The sequence below is a fragment of the Rattus norvegicus genome, chromosome 13 (genome assembly GCF_021556685.1).
Source record: "Rattus norvegicus strain SHRSP/BbbUtx chromosome 13, alternate assembly SHRSP_T2T, whole genome shotgun sequence".
Lineage (NCBI taxonomy): Eukaryota > Metazoa > Chordata > Mammalia > Rodentia > Muridae > Rattus > Rattus norvegicus.
Window position 1 is genome coordinate 95,538,905 of NC_141546.1, and position 19,992 is coordinate 95,558,896.

Here is a 19,992-nt window from a genome sequence, read left to right on the forward strand (position 1 = left end):
AGCTAAATCCCCAACCCCCTAAACCCAAACTTAACAATGGTTAATTGCTAACTTGATACAAATAGCACAAAAGACATTTCTGGAACAAAATGAGATATGGTTAGGTGTTAGAAAGTAACAGGTGCTAGAGATGGCTTAGCCATTATTAAAAGCATTTGTTGCTCTTCCAGAGAACCAGGTTCGGTTTTTGCCACCACATGGTGACTTCCTGCCACGAGGACCTGAAGAAGCAGTAGGGAAGCCCTCCTCAGACAGCATCAGGACTGCACCTCTGCTCAGTGTCCACTCTCTTGCCCAGGCCTCCCATGCTTCTTGACTCAACTCTGTGAGGTATCCTTATTCTGTCCTGGAGCTTGCTATGTAGACCAGGGTGCCTTGAACTTGGCTGCCCCTACCTCCACCTTCCAAGTGCTGGAGTCAAGGTGCATAGCACCACAGCCTGCCTGCAGTATTATTTCAGTCTTGTATTAAGTTACTGGATTCAAAGGCCCATCCCATCGAGTTTGACTTTTACACTCAAACCATAGATTATCATTTTTTACTCAAGTTTAAATTTTGAATACGGGATTTCAAAAACATGTAAAATGGAATCAATCTAATGCCAAGTTTTTCTAAAATAATGTCATAAATTATATTTTAAATTAGAAAAAGTAATATAAAAGTATGTTCTTAGAACATTCTTTAGTTGTACTAAACAAGCTCAGACTACTAAATGTAGGCTAAGAGATGCTGTGCTTGCCATCAACATATGAAATTATGGGCTGGAGAGATGGCTCAGTGATTAAGTGCACTGATTACTCTTGCAAAGGTCCTGAGTTCAATTCCCAGCAACCACATGATGGGTCATACCCATCTGTAATGGAATCTGGTGCCCCTCCTGGTGTGTCTGAAGACAGCAACAGTGTACTCATATACATAAAATAATTTTTAAAAAAACCCAAAATATGAAATTATATTTAACACTTGAAAGGTTACGTTTTATACACAATGATGAAAATATAAAAATCTTTTCTGATTCAATAGTATAAGTTCCACTGAGCAAAGTACACATGTTGGAAATGCTTACTGGGCATCTAAGCTCTGATGCCTTAAATAGATTTAAATTTATACCTGAAGCACCACAACTTACAGGAGACAAGTTACAGTAGTTTAAATAGATTTAGATTTATAAATCCAGACACCTGGGCTCTCCACACTTGAAGCACCACAACTTACAGGAGATGAGTTAGAGTAGTTTGGGTTAAACAGTTTTGTTGCATAAACTAAGAATAGTGTTTGTTTGTTTTGTTTTTTTCCCCTTAGAGACAGAGTCTTAGTGTAGCCCTGGCTGACTTGGAACTCCTTCTGTAGACCAGGCTGGCCTCAAACTCCGAGATCTACCCATCTCTGCCTCCTGAGTGCGGATAAGGATAAAAGTTTTAATAAACATATGTATTTAGAGTATGTTGGACAAGAACTAAGGATAGAACTTGCTCACTTGTACATTCCAAAGCCAAAGCTCAGAGCAGTCGTCTGGACCACAAGCAACAAGGTAGCTGTCATCTGGACTCCATGCTATGTAAGAGACACCATACGCATGTCCTTCTAACGTTTTAAGCAGTTTTAACAGGTGTGTATCCTAAAAAATAAAATAAAACAACGGGGTTAAACTCCTACCCTAAAAGCTACCATTTTCTAGCACAAGAACTTAAGTACATTGATGTTCTCATTTATTCTTCGTGTTTCTACACCAATCCCGCGTAAGCTCGGCCACTTGCTTCACAGACATTCACTCACACCGACCGATTAATCACCGACTATAAACAAGAGGTTGTGTACATACAAATATGTATTTGCCCTGAGAAAACTTAAGACTGGAAGTAGATGTGTATACCAAGTCAGCTCTTCTTAACGATTTGGAAAACTTAACTGACACATAAATGCATAAAATACATACTCCTCTGAGGGTAATAAATTTCAACAGTTTCAACTATCACTATCTAATAACGTTCTTACCATCCCTCCCCCCCCCCCCAAAAGAAATCCTGTATCTGGTAGTGCTCATTTCTCTCCTGCAGTTTCCAGAACCATTGCTTTGTTTTTACTGATTTGTCTACTCTGGGTCTCTACTAGTTGGCTCCTTTCACTTCCATGTCTGTGGTTCATTCACACCGTAGGGCATCTGATTTTAGTGATACTCCACTTTACACACACATTTTGTCTGTTTGGTGTCTACAATTTTTAATATTAAGAGTGAAATAGCTAAAACTGTATAGGACTTTTCTGTGGACATGTCTTTTACCACTAACAGTGTGATCCCGACATTATTCTGCTAATAACGACATACTCCAGGGCTCAGATGAAGTTTTAGGAAGATTAAGCAATCTGCCTGCCTGGATAAGGAAGGCACCTCAGAATCAATGGGGATGACCTTAGAAGTGACTCACTACACTGGGGACACGGAACCCGAAATGGCCACCTGCTGTAGCCAGGCAGGAACCCTGGTAGAATGACAGACACAAACCCACCCAAAACACATTCAACCCCAAATCTACCTTGTCCAGAGGGAATGCAGGGCAGGGCATGGAGGACAGACTGAGGGAATGACCGACCGATACCCGGTCCAACTGAGACCCACCCATGGGCAACACCAATCCCTCACACTACTAAGGACACTCTGTTATGCTTACAGACAGGAGCATGTGGTCCTCTGAGAGGCTCTCCCTAGCAGCTGACTCAGATACAGGTACCCACAGTCAAACAGAGGATGGAGCTTGGAGACTCTTATGGAAGAACAGGAAGGAGGATTGTGGCCCCTGAGGGGGGTAGGAACTCCACAGGAAGACCAACAAACCTGGACCCTTGGGGACTCACACAGCCTGAACCACCAGCCAAAGAACATACATGGGCTGGACCTACGCCTTCCTGCATACATGTAGCAGATGTGCAGCTTGGTCTTCATGGAGGTCCTGAACAACTGGAGTGGGGGCTATCCCCAAAGCTGTTACCTGTCTGTGGGACATGTTCTTCTAGCTGGGCTGCCTTGTCTGGCCTCAGTGGGAGAGGAAGTGCCTCGCCTGCAGAGACTTGAAGTGCCAGGATGAAGAGATATCAGGGGGCCCCAACCCACTTGGAGAAGGGAAGGGAAGCTGGGGGAATTATGGGAAACAGTGACTGGGAAGGGGACAATGAATGGAATATAAAGTGAATAATAAAAGAAATCTGTCTTTGCCAGTGAAGAGAATGTGCATAGGCTGCCTCCTTCAGGCCTATGCTGTGCACGCTGAGCTACACACAGAGCAAATGGCTAAGTGGCATGGCTGGCAAAGTTGGCATGTTCACCTCACAGTAACAGCTGGATTTGACATGGTGGGTTAAACCACTAAAAAATGCCAGTCTAGGGCTGGAGAGATAGCTCAGTGGTCAAGAACACTGACTGCTCTTACAGAGGTCCTGAGTTAAATTCCCAGCAACCACATGATGTAATGGGTTCTAATGCCCTCTTCTGGTGTGTCTGAAGACAGCGACAGTGTACTCATATATAATAAGTAAATCTTTTTTTTTTTTTTTTTTTTAAAAAGCCAGTCTAGGGACAAGGACTTAAGACATTAAGGGCTAGGGAGTGGGTGGGAGCACCGATGCTGAGGATGAAGAAGGAAAAGACCCAAACAAGCTAACCCAGCAGTCTCAAACATGCGCGCATACAAGATGAGGATGTGCACACAGAGCATAACAAAAGGCCCGACCTGTCAGAACCAAAGACTGGAAGAGAGCACTGTAGAGGGACAAGGCAATAGATCCTAGCAGTACGTACGATGCCTGAGGTCCAATCCCAGCACTCAGGGTGGGGTAGAAAACAAACTCCAAATTTCTGGTTTAAGGAAGGTAAAAAGAAAATAGAGGAAATGTGACCTAGTAATATGGACTAGAGATTTACTGAGCCCAACTTAAAAATAAACTACGTCTATTTGTGTACTTGTTAGGGTGGGAAGTGGGGTGCAGAGGCCAGAAGAGGTTTCACCTGTGGCCTAAGACTAAAGTTACACGCAGTTCTGGTGGTCCCAATGGCCTGATATTGATGTTAGGAACTAAACTGGGGTCCTCTGGAAGAACAGGAAATGCTTGATCACTGAGCCATGTCTCCAGCCCCTTGAACGAAATTTAAGCCTGGAGTGGGAGGATCTATTAGTGATGACGTCTAAGAAAGTAAAACGGGTCTGAAGACAGTGTAATAAACTGAAGTCCCCGGCCCCAGACTGTAAGAACTGGGAAGTGGACTGTTGATTTGTAGTAAGAACTGGGAAGTGGACTGTTGATTTGTAGTAAGAACTGGGAAGTGGACTGTTGATTTGTAGGTCCTACGCTCATCTTACATGACAGTACAGTCCAATCCATCATCTTCAGAAATCAAAATATCTAATAATACAACAGTTTAAAATCAGATCAAGGGCAGGTCATATTGGCTTACATAATTTTAAATCTTTTTTGACTAGCTCAACATTGCCAAACGCAAAATCTGGACAAAACAGTACTCCAGATGTATACAAAGATTTGCTTCTAAGTTGACAATAAATTTCTTTACAAATATTTATCTAGAAAACCAACTGTTTTATTCAGGCATGGTATCTCAGTACTTGGAAGGTTAGACATAGGAAGATCCTAAGTTCCCGCCTAGGCTAGGCTACACATAAGATCCTATCTCAAAAGACCACAGGAGGAACGAAGAGAGGCTGGTAGGAAAGGAAGGGAAGAGAAAGACAAAAGAGGAAGACAAAGAAAAGAGACCAATTGCCTTAAATAACTCAATAGGAAATAACTCTGAACGGTACAGGTGCAGCTCTCTCCCGGGCCCCATCTGACTCCCAGCACCTGGCAGCAGCTTACAGACATCTGACTCCAGCTCCACGGGGTCCGACCCTTCTCTGGCCTCAGAGGAACCAGTTGTACACACACACAGGCAAAACACCCACTGTTGGGTTTTATCAAGAGCATAGTCAACTTTTCTAAACAGTATCTGAAAAGTGCCATCACACCAAGAGTTAACCAGCCTCAGGGAACCTTCAATATAGTGTAACCATCTAAAAATTATCCTCACATTTCAGATTGGAATCGAAGTATTAATTCTGCATTCCTAAATTAATATGGCCTTACAACTGATACCTAATACATTCTGCATAGTCAGTATTACAAGAAAAACATTCTGTGAAACACTGGCATACAAGTCTAAACTCCTCAGCAAAAGATTCAAAAGATTTGCTTCTTTAGGTTCATCTCCTGGTCTTCTAAAAACTCTTCTCCCAAATGAGCCTAGGCTGTTCCTAAAGGTACTCAGTCCACTGGTTGACCTTGTCTTTAAGAGAACAATGTAGCCAGGTGTGGTAGTGCAAGTCTTTAATTCCCCCTCACTCCTGAGGCAGAGGCAGGTAGACCTCTGAGTCTGAGGCCAGCCAGGGCTACACAGAAAGAGAGACTCTGTCTCAAAAACTAAACCAACAAAAAAAGAGATCTATGTAAACTACAACCTCACTGGCCTTGTCCTTTGTTTCCCAGGTGATCAACTTTCACAGCCTAAGCTTGAACCTACAGCCAGAACTTTAAGTTATGTGTGCTTCCATGCCTGGACCCACGTAGTGTGTGCATGTGTGCCTGCTATGATCATCAGCTGCTGATGTGGCTTCATGAATATCTACCAGAAACAGCGGGTAAAACATACGGAAATTACTTGGTGCATTTGTTTGCTGTCTGGGTCAGTTAGCATCAGTGACTTCATTCCTTGTATCAAAGTCTGTTAAAAGATTTCTATAGGGCTGGAGAGATGGCTCAGTGGTTAAGAGCACTGACCATTCTTCCAGAGGTCGTGAGTTCAATTCCCAGCAACCACAAGGTGGCTCACAACCATCTATAATGGGATCTGATGCCCCCTTCTGGTGTGTCTGAAGACAGCAACAGTGTACAGTGTACTCATATACATAAAATAAATACATAATTCTTAAAAAGATTTCTGTAAAAGTGTCTCCTATTCCTTCCCCACGTGATGCTTTTCCATCAGTCATTTAAAAAAATAAGCCCTTTGTTGGGGACAGACATAAATACACAGACAGGCAGATTCAGATTTGTACCACAGAGAGACAAGGAATGGGAAAGGCATCAAGAGGAGGTAGAAGGTGAGGGTTCAAACCTGGGCACATTGTTGGTTAAATGGCTCTAAGAGGACAGGCTTACTGTTTCCCTTCCTTAGGGATGTTGGTGAATTATTTGTGACTGAGCTTACCACTAATGCATTTAAACTGAGAGTACATTACATTACAGAGAAGTATTAGCAAGTATATTAGGTAACAAGGTAAATGCAGTATTGTCCCGTAACAGAGAAATTTCAAACACTCTCATTTCATATTATGATTGCAGCAGATACCTTACAAACGTTACTAATTCACAATGCTGGTAGTCATTATCGGCTACTAAAATTTAGTGCTAATAAAGGAGCATCATATTTTGTACTTCTGTGGGTTGAGAGCCCACATTTCAATATAATTAGGTTTCCTAAGTAATTAGTGTGTCATTTATACTGTGTGTGTGTGTGTGCGTGCGTGCGTACACACACGTGCGCGCACACTCGCGCGCACGCACGCACACACACACACACGCACACACACACACACACACACACACACACACACGCGCGCCTATGTAGGGAGAGATAGATAGGCTATGTATTTTGGCTTGTATATTTAAAACAGCACCACTTTAAGACAGCGGACATCTGTCAGACTGTTAAGTAGGAATCGCAGTACAAACAGGTAAGAACTCCTTCAGTGAAGAGTGCTTGGCTCCCTTCAACAGCATGTCAGAAGTGAGTGTCCGAGCACCTATCTCAAATGTGTATGTTTCCTTCTAGGGTGCCTGTGAGTATTTGTGTGTGTGTGTGTGTGTGTGTGTGTGTGTGTGTGTGTGTGTGTGTGTGTGTGTGTGTTGTATGTCCAGACACGTGAGGGGATCACGGGCCATGGCCTACAAGTCAGGGTAACTTTGTGGAGCCAGTTCTTTCCATCTTTCTGTAGAGGGAACAATACAGCTCTCCAAGATTTCCTTTACTACTGATCTGTCCCGTTAGCTCCTAAAACTCCTGTTGTTAAAATAAATTTTAGGCCAGTCTATTTATCAAGAGTCAGAAGCCAATTTTAGCTCTAAGCTAAGTTTTATTTACTCAGATCTTAGGTGAACAGCTGAACAGGTATAGTTCATTCTGTTTTGACTAACAGACAGGCTGTCTATGTGTGTGTGTGTATGTAGTATGTATGTATGTATGTATGTATGTATGTATGTATGTATGTATGTTCAACTGGTTAAAAGAAATGAACTCATTTATTTATATCCGTGGGCTATCTGGTAATAAAGACAATTGCTGAGTAGAGAAAAGTTAGCACTTAAAACCTATATGCAGTAATTTTCAAACGTCATCACTGGGGAAACCTAGGGAAGACTGCCCGTGGGATCCCACTGTATCAGCACGCAACACCTCATCCCAGTCTCTTCACTGCCATTCAAGAGACTGTGCTTCAGCACCTCCGAGTCGCTCCGACAGTTTAATAGCGCACACCAACTTGGCACAATCTTTAGTACTTAGTACAATACCGTACAACTGGAATAATACTAATCATAAACATAAAAGAAAAACACAAGCAGGAAAAAAACTCTAGGAAAAGTAAAGGACATAGGCACATCTCTATCTGCCCGGCATTTAGGAAGGAAGGCTGGGACGGGGAGTCTTCAGTTCTATAAAAGCCTGGAAAACTGAGTAAGAACTGGTCTCAAAAAAACAAAACAAAACAAAACAAAAAAACAACAACAAAAAAAAGACCCAAAAAATGGACCAGCAGAAGACTACTTATACATATGTATATTAAATTAGGTAAGCAGCCGCGCAGCACTGCTCACATTTTTAATCCCAGCACTCAGGAGGCAGAGGCAGGCGCATCTCTGAGTTTGAAGCCAGTCTGATCTACAGAGTGAGAGCCAGGGCAGCCAGGGCTACACTACAAAATAGGGACAAAAAGGTAACCAGTGAGTTAAGATCCAAAAATACCCATTTTAGGGCTGGAGAGATGGCTCCGCACTGCTACTCTGGCAGAGAACCGGGCTTTCAACTGCTGGAATGTCCATGGTGGCTCCTAGCCATGTAGAACTTGGATCACATGCACTCTTCAGGCCTACGTGAGCGAGGCACGCCCTCGTGCGCACAGACACACGCACACGCAGGCACCCTCACACAGGAATACATACCGCATCAACTTGCCATACGATCACTGTGGTGTCCTTTGAGCCTGTTGCGAGTTTAGTGCCATCATTGGAGAATTTACAGAACCACACTTCATTACAATGCTCTGTCAGTATCTGCTGAGTGTAACAGGGAAACTGCCTCCTAGAACAAACAAAGCCACACAGAATTACTCTTTCAAAGCATATTCAGCAATAATGAGAAGGACATTTAACAACTGAGAGAACTTTTGGAGATCACATCATAAACCTCAATATAAATATAAGTGCATTTAAAGAATCAAATTTACTTTGGTATGGTTAAAAAATAAAACACTATAATAGCAGGCACTTTTTTCCCAAGCCAACTCTAATGAAAATCTGTTAATATAAAACCAACTTCAACCTAAAGTTTACTTTTTTGCTCCCTTCTGAAGACTACTTGGTCTGATTAAGACAATTCATGTAAGTAATTATTACTCAAGATTATGTTTCCCCACTTTGTAGATGAATGACAGTTGTTCTACGTGGAATAAGGAAGCGTGTTTAAGTACATGATAGGTAAGCTATGGTTAAAAGACTTGGTATGACAAAGAAAACAGAGGGAGCAGTGAGATGGTAAAGTGTCTGCTGCTAGTCAGCTGACACCCCCAAATCCCAAGCCAGCTCCTAACGCTGCCTGCTGCCTTCACATAGGCACTGACATGCATGCACACTCATTAAAAACTAATGAGGGGCTGGCAAGATGGCTCAATGGGTAGCAAAGTGCTTGCTGTCAAGCCTGACTACCTGGTTCAATTCCCAGAACCCACAGGGAACATGTTGAGTGTTTCGCCTGCATATGTGTATGTGCATCATATGCATGACTCATGTACCATGTGGAAGCCTGGGAAGGGGATCAGGTTCCTTGGAGCTACGTGTGAGCACTGGGAACCAAACTCGTGTTCTCTGCAGGAACGGCAAGTGCTCTTTTAACCACTGGCCGTTTCTCCAGACCTCAACTCCACTTTGAGACTGGTTCTTACTACTGTAGCTCAGTCTCATCTGAAACTCTTCATTTTCTGGCCTCAGTCTTCCAAGTACTGGATTAATAATGGGCAAGCAGGTATGATTTTTGCTGAAGGTCATACTTTCAAGTTTATCACCAAAGACTTCAACAGTCTTCTCTATTTTTCCTACCAGTGAATAACAGGAGCTAACATACTGGCATGAGCCAGGGATCCCAGCACCTGTAAAGTTCTGGCAGGAAGACCAACTGAGCCCAACAGTTTGAGTCCAGCATGGGCAACACAGCAAGACCATCTCAAAAGGGAAGTGTATTGGTACACACAGAGAGAAGGAGCGCACTGTCAACTGTCAGCCTGATAGGCTGCAATTAGCTTTAGGAGGCAACACTTGGTAACTTTAAACTTCTAGAGAACTTAACTAAAAATTGCATCAATAATATTTTTATTACTGATTATTATTTTTCTCTGAAACAAAACACACATTTGTATTTTATTAAGCAAGGGTATTAAGTTTTATTTTTGTCTCATGTACACGGGTGTTTTGTCTGCATTTGCTTGTATGCCCCTTGTATGTAGTGTGTCCACAGAAGCTAGAGGAGGGCACTGGATGCCCTGGAACTGGAGTTACAGACAGCTGCTAAGCATGTAGGTACTGGAAAGCAAACCTGAGCCATCCTCAAGAACAAGCACTCTTAACTGCCGGGCTGCCGAGTGCTGAGCCCCTGGAGAACCAGTGTTCTTAAACTAATCGACAAGAGAAGTGTTACCAACCCCGTTTTTACAAGGCTCAAAAAAGCCAAGTATCTTAGCAGATTTTGACAAAACTGTTAATAGCTGAACTAAAATTTGAATCTATGATTAACTGCATTAATTTTCCAAATGTCAACTTTAAGTATTTTTCAAAGACTGAATTTCAATAAGAAAAAGTTTAAATGCCTAAAGTTGATCACAGTAAAAAAGATTCACTCACATTAGCAAATTACATGTTAAGGAAGGACTGACTCAAACTTAGGGCCATAAATCACTTCATCTATTGACAACTGCCAGTTATTTTAATATTACCATTTAATCTTTATTAAGACTATGGCAGGGCTGGAGAGATTGCTCAGTGGTTAAGAGCACACGCTGCTCTTGTAAGGAGACCCAAGTTCAGTTCTCAGTCCCCACAAGGAAGTTCATAACTGTCTCCAACTCTAGTTGCAGGACACCTAGAACGCCCATCTGGGCTCTGTGGGCCCCAGGCGTGCACACAGTGCACAGAGGCAGGCCATTCATACACACAAAATATTTTTTAAAAATAAAGACTACAGTAACATGCAGATTTAATGGCCCTTTTCAGATACAAAACTGATAGCTTTCCAATAAATTTAAAATTAGAGATGGTATTTAAAATCAGTACCATGTGAAAGAAAACACAGTTAACTATAGCACTTTGACCAACATCAATCTTTAAATTAGGTCTACAAATATTTGTAATAAACCTGTACTAAAAAATTAACATTTATCAAACAGCCTACAAAAAAATACTTCCATTAATTACTGGTATTAAAAAAAAAAAAAAGCTCAGAAAGGTAGTTCCCCTTTTTAAAACTCTATTCCTTACTAGTCAAATTTAACCAAAAACATGAGCACCTTAACTGATTAGGCCTCTCCAGTGCTTACATGGCTTTTCCAATGTCATGACTCAGCTATTCGTATTCAATTCTCCAGAGAGGAAAGAATGGGTCGCTTTCAATGTTTACATGTAATTTCAGAGAATCTCTCGCTCCAATGCTAAAAATCTACTTTCTAGAAGAAAATAAACCGGATGGCTAAAAATTATCAACTTTTCTTTTGAAGACCTCCAGCTAAACTTAAGGAATTAAACTGAGGCTTTATTTTCCAGTTTGGCAACGAAGTGTACAACTTACTGAGTTAATGCCTGGTGTTAATCTCTTAGTGTCCTTAAAATCTACCTCTAGAATGAACAGCGGGGGATGGCTCCTGGTTTTCCGGCTTGGTAAACTGGGTAGGTAGATTCTCCCTGAGATAGAAAGTGCAGGGATGGGAAGAAGGCTTGGCAGTTGAAGTTCTTACATGCAAGCAAGAGGATGGGAGTTCAGATGCCTGAACCCCATGTAAATGCCAGGTGGACATGGTGACCAGCCTGCAACTCCAGCCTCTGAAGGTGGAGGCAGGGGTCCCTGGAGCAAGCTGGCTAGAGACTTGCTGGGAGTGGTGAGCTCCAGGTTCAGCGAGAGACCCTGTCTCAAAAGAATAAAGTGGAACAACAACTGAGGAAGATTTCCAACACCAACCTTGGGCCTCCACACAGATGCACCCACATGTACATGAGTACCCACACACGAGTGCCCACACATGTAAAAACACATTCACTCAAGCATATATATCATCATGTGAAAAAACAAAAAAGAATAAAAAAGAATTCAAGTGTAAAATACAGCCTTAGCAGGTCTGGGTGAGAGGCAGAGAAATCTGTTTGGATCTGCCATGTTTAACTAATATCCAAACTACACTCAGGTCTGAGGCTTGGGACACAAACTGCAGCTCTGCTGTTTCTGACTGTTGGATGCACAGGAGTAGAGCCTGGAAGGAGGGTGACAAAGAAGGGATCCTGGACACGGGGCAGGGACGACACTAAGGGACAGGAGCCCCGGAGGGTCAGATAATCCGTCTGCAACTGGGAATACTCATTTCACAGAAGAGCGCTCAAATACTATAGAGAACACAAAATAAATTGCAAAGCAGCTGCTGACGAACAGACTGGCCTCACCAGCACCCCGTGCAGAGACCTGATGAAGAAGAGCGACAACACGGACAAAAGGACCACACGGCGGGGATGACGGCAGGAGTTTCCTTTGAAGGTAGGTGAACAGGAGGCACAATTTTTTAAAAAATTTTCTTATTTTTTAATTTATTATGTATGGGTGCTTTGCCTGCAAGTATGTCTGTGCACCATGAGTGTGCATGTTTTTGTTTTTAAAATCATAAAGACCGGAGGAAAAATTACTCTAGAAAAATAAGAACTTTTCAGTCCTAGTAAAATTTGAGTGCTTTACACACAGACTGAGGAGCAGCCCTCCCCACGGTGAAGGACGGACGGGTGTTTGTTTACTGGTTCCACAGACAGTGCTATGAGGAGTAAAGGAATCTAAGGGAAACGTACCCACCTAGGAAGGAAAGGCTTCCACTCTCTAATACCCCTGCACCAGCAGGGCTGGCTTCACCTTCCAGTGTTCTCAGCAGAAATTAACTTATGAGTCAAAGAGACTTTGGTCTACAAGTGTCTTAATTTTGTCAGTTTCCAACCACCTAAAGGAGCTATTAAACAAGGGACTGACTACAGAGCATTCTGATCCATTATCTCCCTTTGCCCCAAATCTAAACAAAAATCTCCCGGGGCTGGGGATTTAGCTCAGTGGTAGAGCGCTTGCCTAGGAAGCGCAAGGCCCTGGGTTCGGTCCCCAGCTCCGAAAAAGAGAACCAAAAAAAAGATGTCACTGCAGGGGGTTGGGGATTTAGCTCAGTGGTAGAGCGCTTGCCTAGCAAGCTCAAGGCCCTGTTCGGTCCCCAGCTCCGAAAAAAAGAACCAAGAAAAAAAAAAAAAATCTCCCAAAGGAGTACCAGTGTTAAGGAGTGGAGGGGCCAAGAAGGAGCACTGATCACTCCTAGAGAGCTGTACCTCACACAGACCACGGCCCAGCACTTCCTGACAAGCACCGTTTCTTTTCTTCTGAGTGTGGTGAGTGACTGTACACACTGAACACACAGGCAGGTTACAGTCTGGGGACGTAGTTCAGTGTTGGAGCCTTTGACTAGCACTGAAGGTACTTATGTTATTTCCCAGCACTAAAGAAATACAAAAACCAAAGTAAAATACCTAATTTAAAAAACACACCTCAACATTATTTTAAACAGTATCTAGATGTGTGTGTGCACACACGGTATTTACAATTACTGGAAGTTCCTTTTGACTCACATACACACTTCTGTCTTTCATTACTAAAATTTATTATTTTCATTAATTCTTCAATGAATGTCAGCAGAAAAAATGTCAGCTGCCTGCTTTTCTAGAGTTTGAAAGGGTTTTTATAATTTCTATCTTGGTATTTAAAATGTAAAGTTCTAATTCAATTTTGGAGAGCATCATTAAAACGGAAAAGACATTTTTACTAAAAAAATACAATGTCAAAAGACAAACTTGAGTCCTTCCAAGTTCAGTTAGGTGCCTGACTTAGTAAACATGAACACAGAGTTAAGTGCCCGTTAGTCTAACCGTTATTCTTGGAGCCTTTCCTTTACAAAAACAGAATTTTCATTAAGGAAAATTCCATGATGCAGAGAATTAATCTGCTGCACAGTCAAACTGTTGAACGCAGGTGATCAAATCTACAGACAAGAACACAAAAGCCTGGCTTCTGGGCTTCTGCTCCCAACTGTGTTATAAACATAAACACAGGCTTACACAATAGAAACTAGTTTCTTATGATTTCTTTTCTATTAAGTTTTCATTAAGTGTTAATCAGGTATGAACTGTTATACAAAGACACCCTAGAACGTGTTCTAATAAAGTTAATAATTCCATCTGTAAAATGCCAGCGTATTTGAAAATATAAGAAATGTTCTCTTACCTACTACAAACATGATCTATGAGTAGAGACACAGAATCTAGATTGTTGTCAAGTTTGGTATTGTGATATAGGCACCGATCCCTTTGTAGTTCCACTGCCTGCCGCAGGAGAGTCTGTAAACGCCGTGGGGGAAGCATCACTGATGGTGGTAAATAGGCTTTAATAAAAGATATTTTAAAAAAGAGAAATAAAAACAATAGTAAACTGTAAAATGTATGTAAGACATTTACTCCTGCCATTCCTCTCACCTCAATATTACTGTTTCCTTTACAATGACCCAGCTTAGGGAGGTGACGTGCGTAAGGTGAAGTTTTCAGGACTCAGCAAAAGCTACAGTGACACAGCCATAAGGAGTGCACTGGCTGCGTCTTGTAGGTGGTTTCAGGGGAAACACCACACACAAAAAAATACTAAGAAAGTGAAGGGAAGTGGAACAGAAAACTTGATGGTGACTATGCATCAGCAGACGACCAGGTTAAAAAGATTCCTAACCAAAAATAAGCCCAAAGCACTGAAGGCCAAGTTCTGGCTGCCTCCAGTGGTGACCAACGCTGGGGTGCTGTGGGGATGCATACAACAGGGTTTTAATATCAATATGACTTATTCCAGTCCTCATGCATTTCTCCAAAGCATATATATATATATATATATATATAGTGTCTATTTTCTGATTCCTGAGATTTCTGCTCTCACTGCAACAAGATAGTACAGCATGATTTGAATAGAAAGGAGGTATTTTATATAAAGATATGGTAAAAATGAAATTCCCAACTCAACCTGAAAGTGCTGTACCATAGCTGGGAAAAACAAAATAGAAACAAACAGGAATATGGAACCCAGCCAGGCATGATGGGACACACCTTTAGTCCCTCCTGCACGCAGGAGGCAGAGGCAGGTGGATCTCAAAGTCCAAGGACAGCCTGGTCTACAAGGGGAGTCCAAGGCAGACAGGTCTAACAAGAGGAAACCGTGACTCAAAAAAGTCAAAACGTAAAATAGAAAAAGAAACCTGGTCTCTTCTAAAGAAAAAGTCAAACAGTGCAATGCTGTGATGCGAAGCTGTGGCTCACTCTGTCCTGCTCGAGAGCCTTGAGAGTGTTGCTGAACACCACAAGCACAAGGACAGTGCCCAGACAGTGCTTCCTCACTGACTCCAGGTTACATCTGGTAAAATCTTTGGTTTAAAGGGCTCTTTAACGGGTCCCTCTTCTTCCACAAGCATTCAGTAATATGACTAAGTACAAGCTCCCTATTTGATCTCCAGTATCTACTTCTGACCCAAGAGGAACTAAACATCAGAAATGACTCTTACTCTGAAGCTTGTCCAGCAGTTTGGATCTCGAAGCTGCCCCCTTTCCTTCCCATTCAGCTTTTGCCCGCAGGTCTTCTGCATGGCTACACATCAGATACCTGTAACAGAGTAGGAAACAAATCTCAAACCCCTTTCCTTGATTGCAGTTTCACAATCAAGTTCTTGCTTACACAAATCAAGAAAAATTTTACAGTGATTTCAATTTATTAATACAATCTGGTACCTTCATGAAATCACTAAAAGGGAAAAATGTATTAAAAGGTAATGACAGCACCGAGACACCTAATGCTATGGTTGTAATAGAGTACTCCCTTCTATTGTTATATACTGTATGTGGTTATCCTTCAGGTTCTCAGCACATGCTTCATTAAATGCCCGTGACTATCCCACACGAAGCAGACACTATTATTCTAGTTGCATAAATGAAGAAACCAAGACATGGAAAGCTTCGGAAGCAGTCTTGAGGGGAGGTAGGCAATATGGGAGCATTGAACTTAGCTTCCAGCTGCAGACCTTGCTCTTCCCCACTGAGCTAACTCCACAGCTTCTCTCTCTACTCTAAGTACTAAAAATACAGATCAAGATGACATAGGGACTAAGAAGGTGAGCTCATGGATAATAGCATTCACTTTGCATAAGAACCTGAGTTCAAGTGCACAAACCCAGGCAGGGCCATGTACGCCTGAAACCGCAGCACTGTCTCTCACTATGTGCAGGCAGTGGTGTAAATGCTCAGATCTTCAACTCTGGGGAGAGAAGAGCCTCCCGAAGGGCGCCTATCTCCAACCTGGCTTTTCTCGGGAACAAGACTGAGATGTGAATCAGGCAGGCAGCTTTCCTACGAGCTCTGTCAAACACACCTCCATGCCACCTATATGAGGGACACTTAGGGAGCAAGGGCTCCCTCTGCTCCCTGCTGCACAGGTTAAGACTCCATGTGGCCGCTCAGGTGCCACAGTTAATCAAGAGGCAGGGTGAACAGCACACTGTCTTCTTGCTACTTAGTGTGGATGCGTAATTTGGGTTAATGGAAAAACTTTTTAGAAAGTGTAATTATACTTAACATGCCCATGGAGAAACTGGGTATTGTGAATATTTTGTTTCTAAACTAATTTTGGGGAGCCAGTGAGAGGGCTTTGCTGGACAAGGCTTTTTGAACATGGCCCTGCTTTCCAATCCAAGTTTGAACCCTGAAACCCACAGGCTGGTTGGTTCTCTAACCAACTCACACAAGCTGTCCTCTGACCTCAACATGTACATGTACACAAAATAAGCAAAAACAAACAAACAAACAAACAAACAAAACAAAACAAAACCAAAAAACGGACGGACAGACGGACAGGGAATGTTGTGGGAGAATTTAATGTCAGTAGCTCAGTGGGAAAATTGTTTACTTTAAAATTTTGCAAAAAAGCACATGCCTACAACCTAAGCTGTTTCAAAAGCTGAGGTAGCCAGGGAATCTAAGGGAGACTGTCTCAAAATAAAAAGCAGGGAAGGGACTGGGGACATGTACCTCAGTGATAGACGCTTCCTGGTAACACATGAAATCCTAGGTTTACTCACTGCCAAAAGTGGGGATGGACGAAGTATGCATGGTTTGTGCTCTTTACAAAGACATGCGTTATTAAGCTTTGGGTTTCAGATAAACGCTTATGGTAGGTGACACCGGAGAACAGAGAGGACACAGCACTGACAGGAGACACTTCTTTCTTTCAAGATCACTTCAAGGGGTTGGGGATTTAGCTCAGTGGTAGAGCGCTTGCCTAGGAAGCGCAAGGCCCTGGGTTCGATCCCCAGCTCCAAAAAAAAAGAACCAAAAAAAAAAAAAATCACTTCAAAATAAAAACTATGTATTAAATTATGTTCTAATCCCAAGTGGTAGCTAAAACCTTTAATCCCAACATTTGGGAAGCAGAGGTGGGTGGATCTCTGTGAGTTCAAGGCCAGCCTGATCTACATTCAAAGTATTGGGACAGCTAGGACTTCACAGTAAGAAGCAGTATCAAAAATAAGTGTAAGTGAGCGAGCGAACGAGTGTGTGTGCATGAGTGCGTGCGTGAGTACAGGTGCTCTGTTACCAGAGCAGGAAAGAAAACAACAGCATCATGTGAAAGGCATTTAGCTGGTAAAAACAAGACACCTATGAATAAGGTGACTAGAAATAAACTGTCAGCCACAGTACCAAAGTGTCAGGCAGACTTTAAATGGCCCATATCACTGTCATCACATTAGACATACTCCAGATGCTGAGACCATAGTACACAGCAAAAAACACCACGAAGGAAAAACCAGAACAGATGACTGGTCTGAAGGTGGGACATTTGGGCTATCATGCCTATTAGAAATCCGAGTGGAGACTGTGAATGTGTGATTAGGTAGGGCACATAAACAATCAGCAGCACAGCCTGCTAAGTTTGAGGCCAGCCTGTTCCATACAGTGAGTTCCAGGACAGCCAGGGCTACACAGTGAGACCCTGAATCAGAAAAACAAAACAGTACAAAGACCAAAGGCAGGCCCAATGTGGCGTCCAGTCTAACGGTGCAGTGAAGGGTAAGGTCGACCAGCATGGTGGCACATCTTTATCCCAGCACAAGCACAGCAAAGGCAGGCACATCTTTTAGGAATTTTAGGCCATTCTGGTCTCCACTGGGAGTTTGAGGCTAGCCAAGGCTATGCAATGAGATCATGGTTCAAATACACAGTAAACACAACAGAAAAATAAAGGCCATGGAACTAGTTAGGTGACTGATAACTCAGCGTGCAAAACACTGTGTGCCCTTTACTGCTTGCTCTGATTCAAAATCATGAGGTTTATTCTTTTGCCTTTTTCCTCTTTTCTTTGACAAGATCTTTGTTCTTTTTTTTTTTTCCCGGAGCTGGGGACCGAACCCAGGGCCTTGCGCTTCCTATGTAAGCGCTCTACCACTGAGCTAAATCCCCAGCCCCGACAAGATCTTGAAATAGTACTGCTATTGGCTCTATGGACTGGCCCCCCACACCTATTAAGTGTATCAAATCTTAATATGAACAGCTGAACAGCTTGTGCACACAGAAGTAAATTTATCGAGCACTGAGAACTTAGTAATATCCAGGTACTTTTTTATCTTTAAGAAAGTTAATGAAATATAACTTCAGCCAACAGTAAACTTTTATGAAAAAGTAATAGCCCCTCATGGGTCTGGATGTACGCCACTTCCTTACCCACTAAGAACATGGATGCGCTCTGTGTTGTATTTCAACGGCGTCAGTTCGCAGCGTAGAACTTGAAGTGCCTCCAGGACCTTGCCGTCCTCCAGGTATTCCAGGTACTTCTGCTGCAGCAGCAGAAACTTCATCCTCTGACATGACAGAAAGCAGCAGTCAGGGGAAAAAGTTGCTGGAAGTTTCAGAAAACGTTTGTGCCTAAACAGAACAGTAGAAACCATCTACTATGCCTTCTGAAAATAATTTTATAACGCTTCATGATGACTCAAAATATCCTGGTTTGAGAGTCATCTAGGTTAAATATGACTGCTCAAGGCTACACATCAATAAAACTCTTAGAATGAGTAATCTCCATTAGTGACTGAGGCATTAAGATAAAAAAATGAATACTGTTCTTACATTTCCTTAGAATTTTAAATTTTATGTATCAACATTTAAAACTATTCCAAGAATTTCAAATTTGCTTTTTGAGATTTCTGACTATCTGAATAGAGGTCTTATGCAGCAAGCTTTGAAAAACCTCATGAAAAAAATGCCCATTAGGTCACTGAAAGTCATGATGTAGCAGGGCCACGCTCAGTGGACAGTGCTGGCAGAGCATGAAGGGCTCTGGATTTGAACCCCAACAACATTAAAATCCCCCAACAAACAGAACAGATGCACTGTGGAAGAGGAGCTCAGGGAACTGGAAGGCAAGACTGGAACAGGGAGCGCCAGAGTTGGGCTTCTCAGAAGCCAAAGTGGCTTTCTCAAGATACATGCTACAGGCTGGTGTGCAAAAGTCTGGAGTCCCATAAGTAAACTGGGTCAACACAAGCTCACTCACGATCTCTATGGTTACAAAGACACACTCACACCACAAGGCTGGATTTAATGGCCTGTAGGAAGAGCCAGTGTCTACTCCGCCAGTGTATCTGTAATATCTGCTCACTAACATGTTTAGCAACAAGGCATGGATAAGTCATTTATTATCTATCCACAACAATAAAACACTTTTTAGCTATGAAACATTTTCCCATTTTTTCCAAAGGGAAACGTTTGGTTTCAGTATTTTTAATGTCACATCATCATCTTACTCTAAACTTGAGGGTGATGATCAGTCCTTGAAGTTTTCCCTAAATAGGAACATCATCTATTAGCATTCTGTCTAGGAGGGCTTTCAAGTCTAAACCTGACCGAGGACCACACTCCTCACACTCGATGCTTGGCTTTAGCAAGCAGAGCAACAGAGAAATGGTCATCAAAAGCTCCACGAAAAGTGGAAGAACTAAGTCCACCCTAAAATAGTTTCCTAAGCTGTTACAAAATGGTGTACAGAAATTACCATGTAACAACACAATTAAGAGTATAATGAACTGCTTTATAAAATTCCTACATTAAGTAGTTTCTAGAAATATAAATTACTACGTTTCAAACACAGCAGTTTATTTAATAAATCCTTACTTGACACACACAAAAAAAAAAAAACCCTCTTATATAAACCAGGCAACTATTTAAAAACATCCACTGTGAGACATGTTACTTCTGTTTGGTAATTTAATCTTAAAATTTTAAAAGATAAGACAAAAAAAAAAACCTTCTAAACTAACTGGGAAAACGGCA

At 42.2% G+C, this 19,992-nt stretch overlaps 1 protein-coding gene across 3 annotated transcripts in view; it reads right to left on the reverse strand.

Moving 5' to 3' along the window:
* Wdr26 (WD repeat domain 26) overlaps positions 1 to 19,992 on the reverse strand; it is a 41,797-nt gene that overhangs the window by 15,027 nt on the left and 6,778 nt on the right. For all 3 annotated transcript variants that reach the window (NM_001401444.2, NM_001109081.3, NM_001436026.1), the window contains 5 exon segments: positions 1,478 to 1,618; positions 8,260 to 8,398; positions 13,871 to 14,027; positions 15,183 to 15,280; positions 18,388 to 18,524. In NM_001401444.2, the coding sequence (NP_001388373.1) occupies positions 1,478 to 1,618; positions 8,260 to 8,398; positions 13,871 to 14,027; positions 15,183 to 15,280; positions 18,388 to 18,524 (672 nt within the window).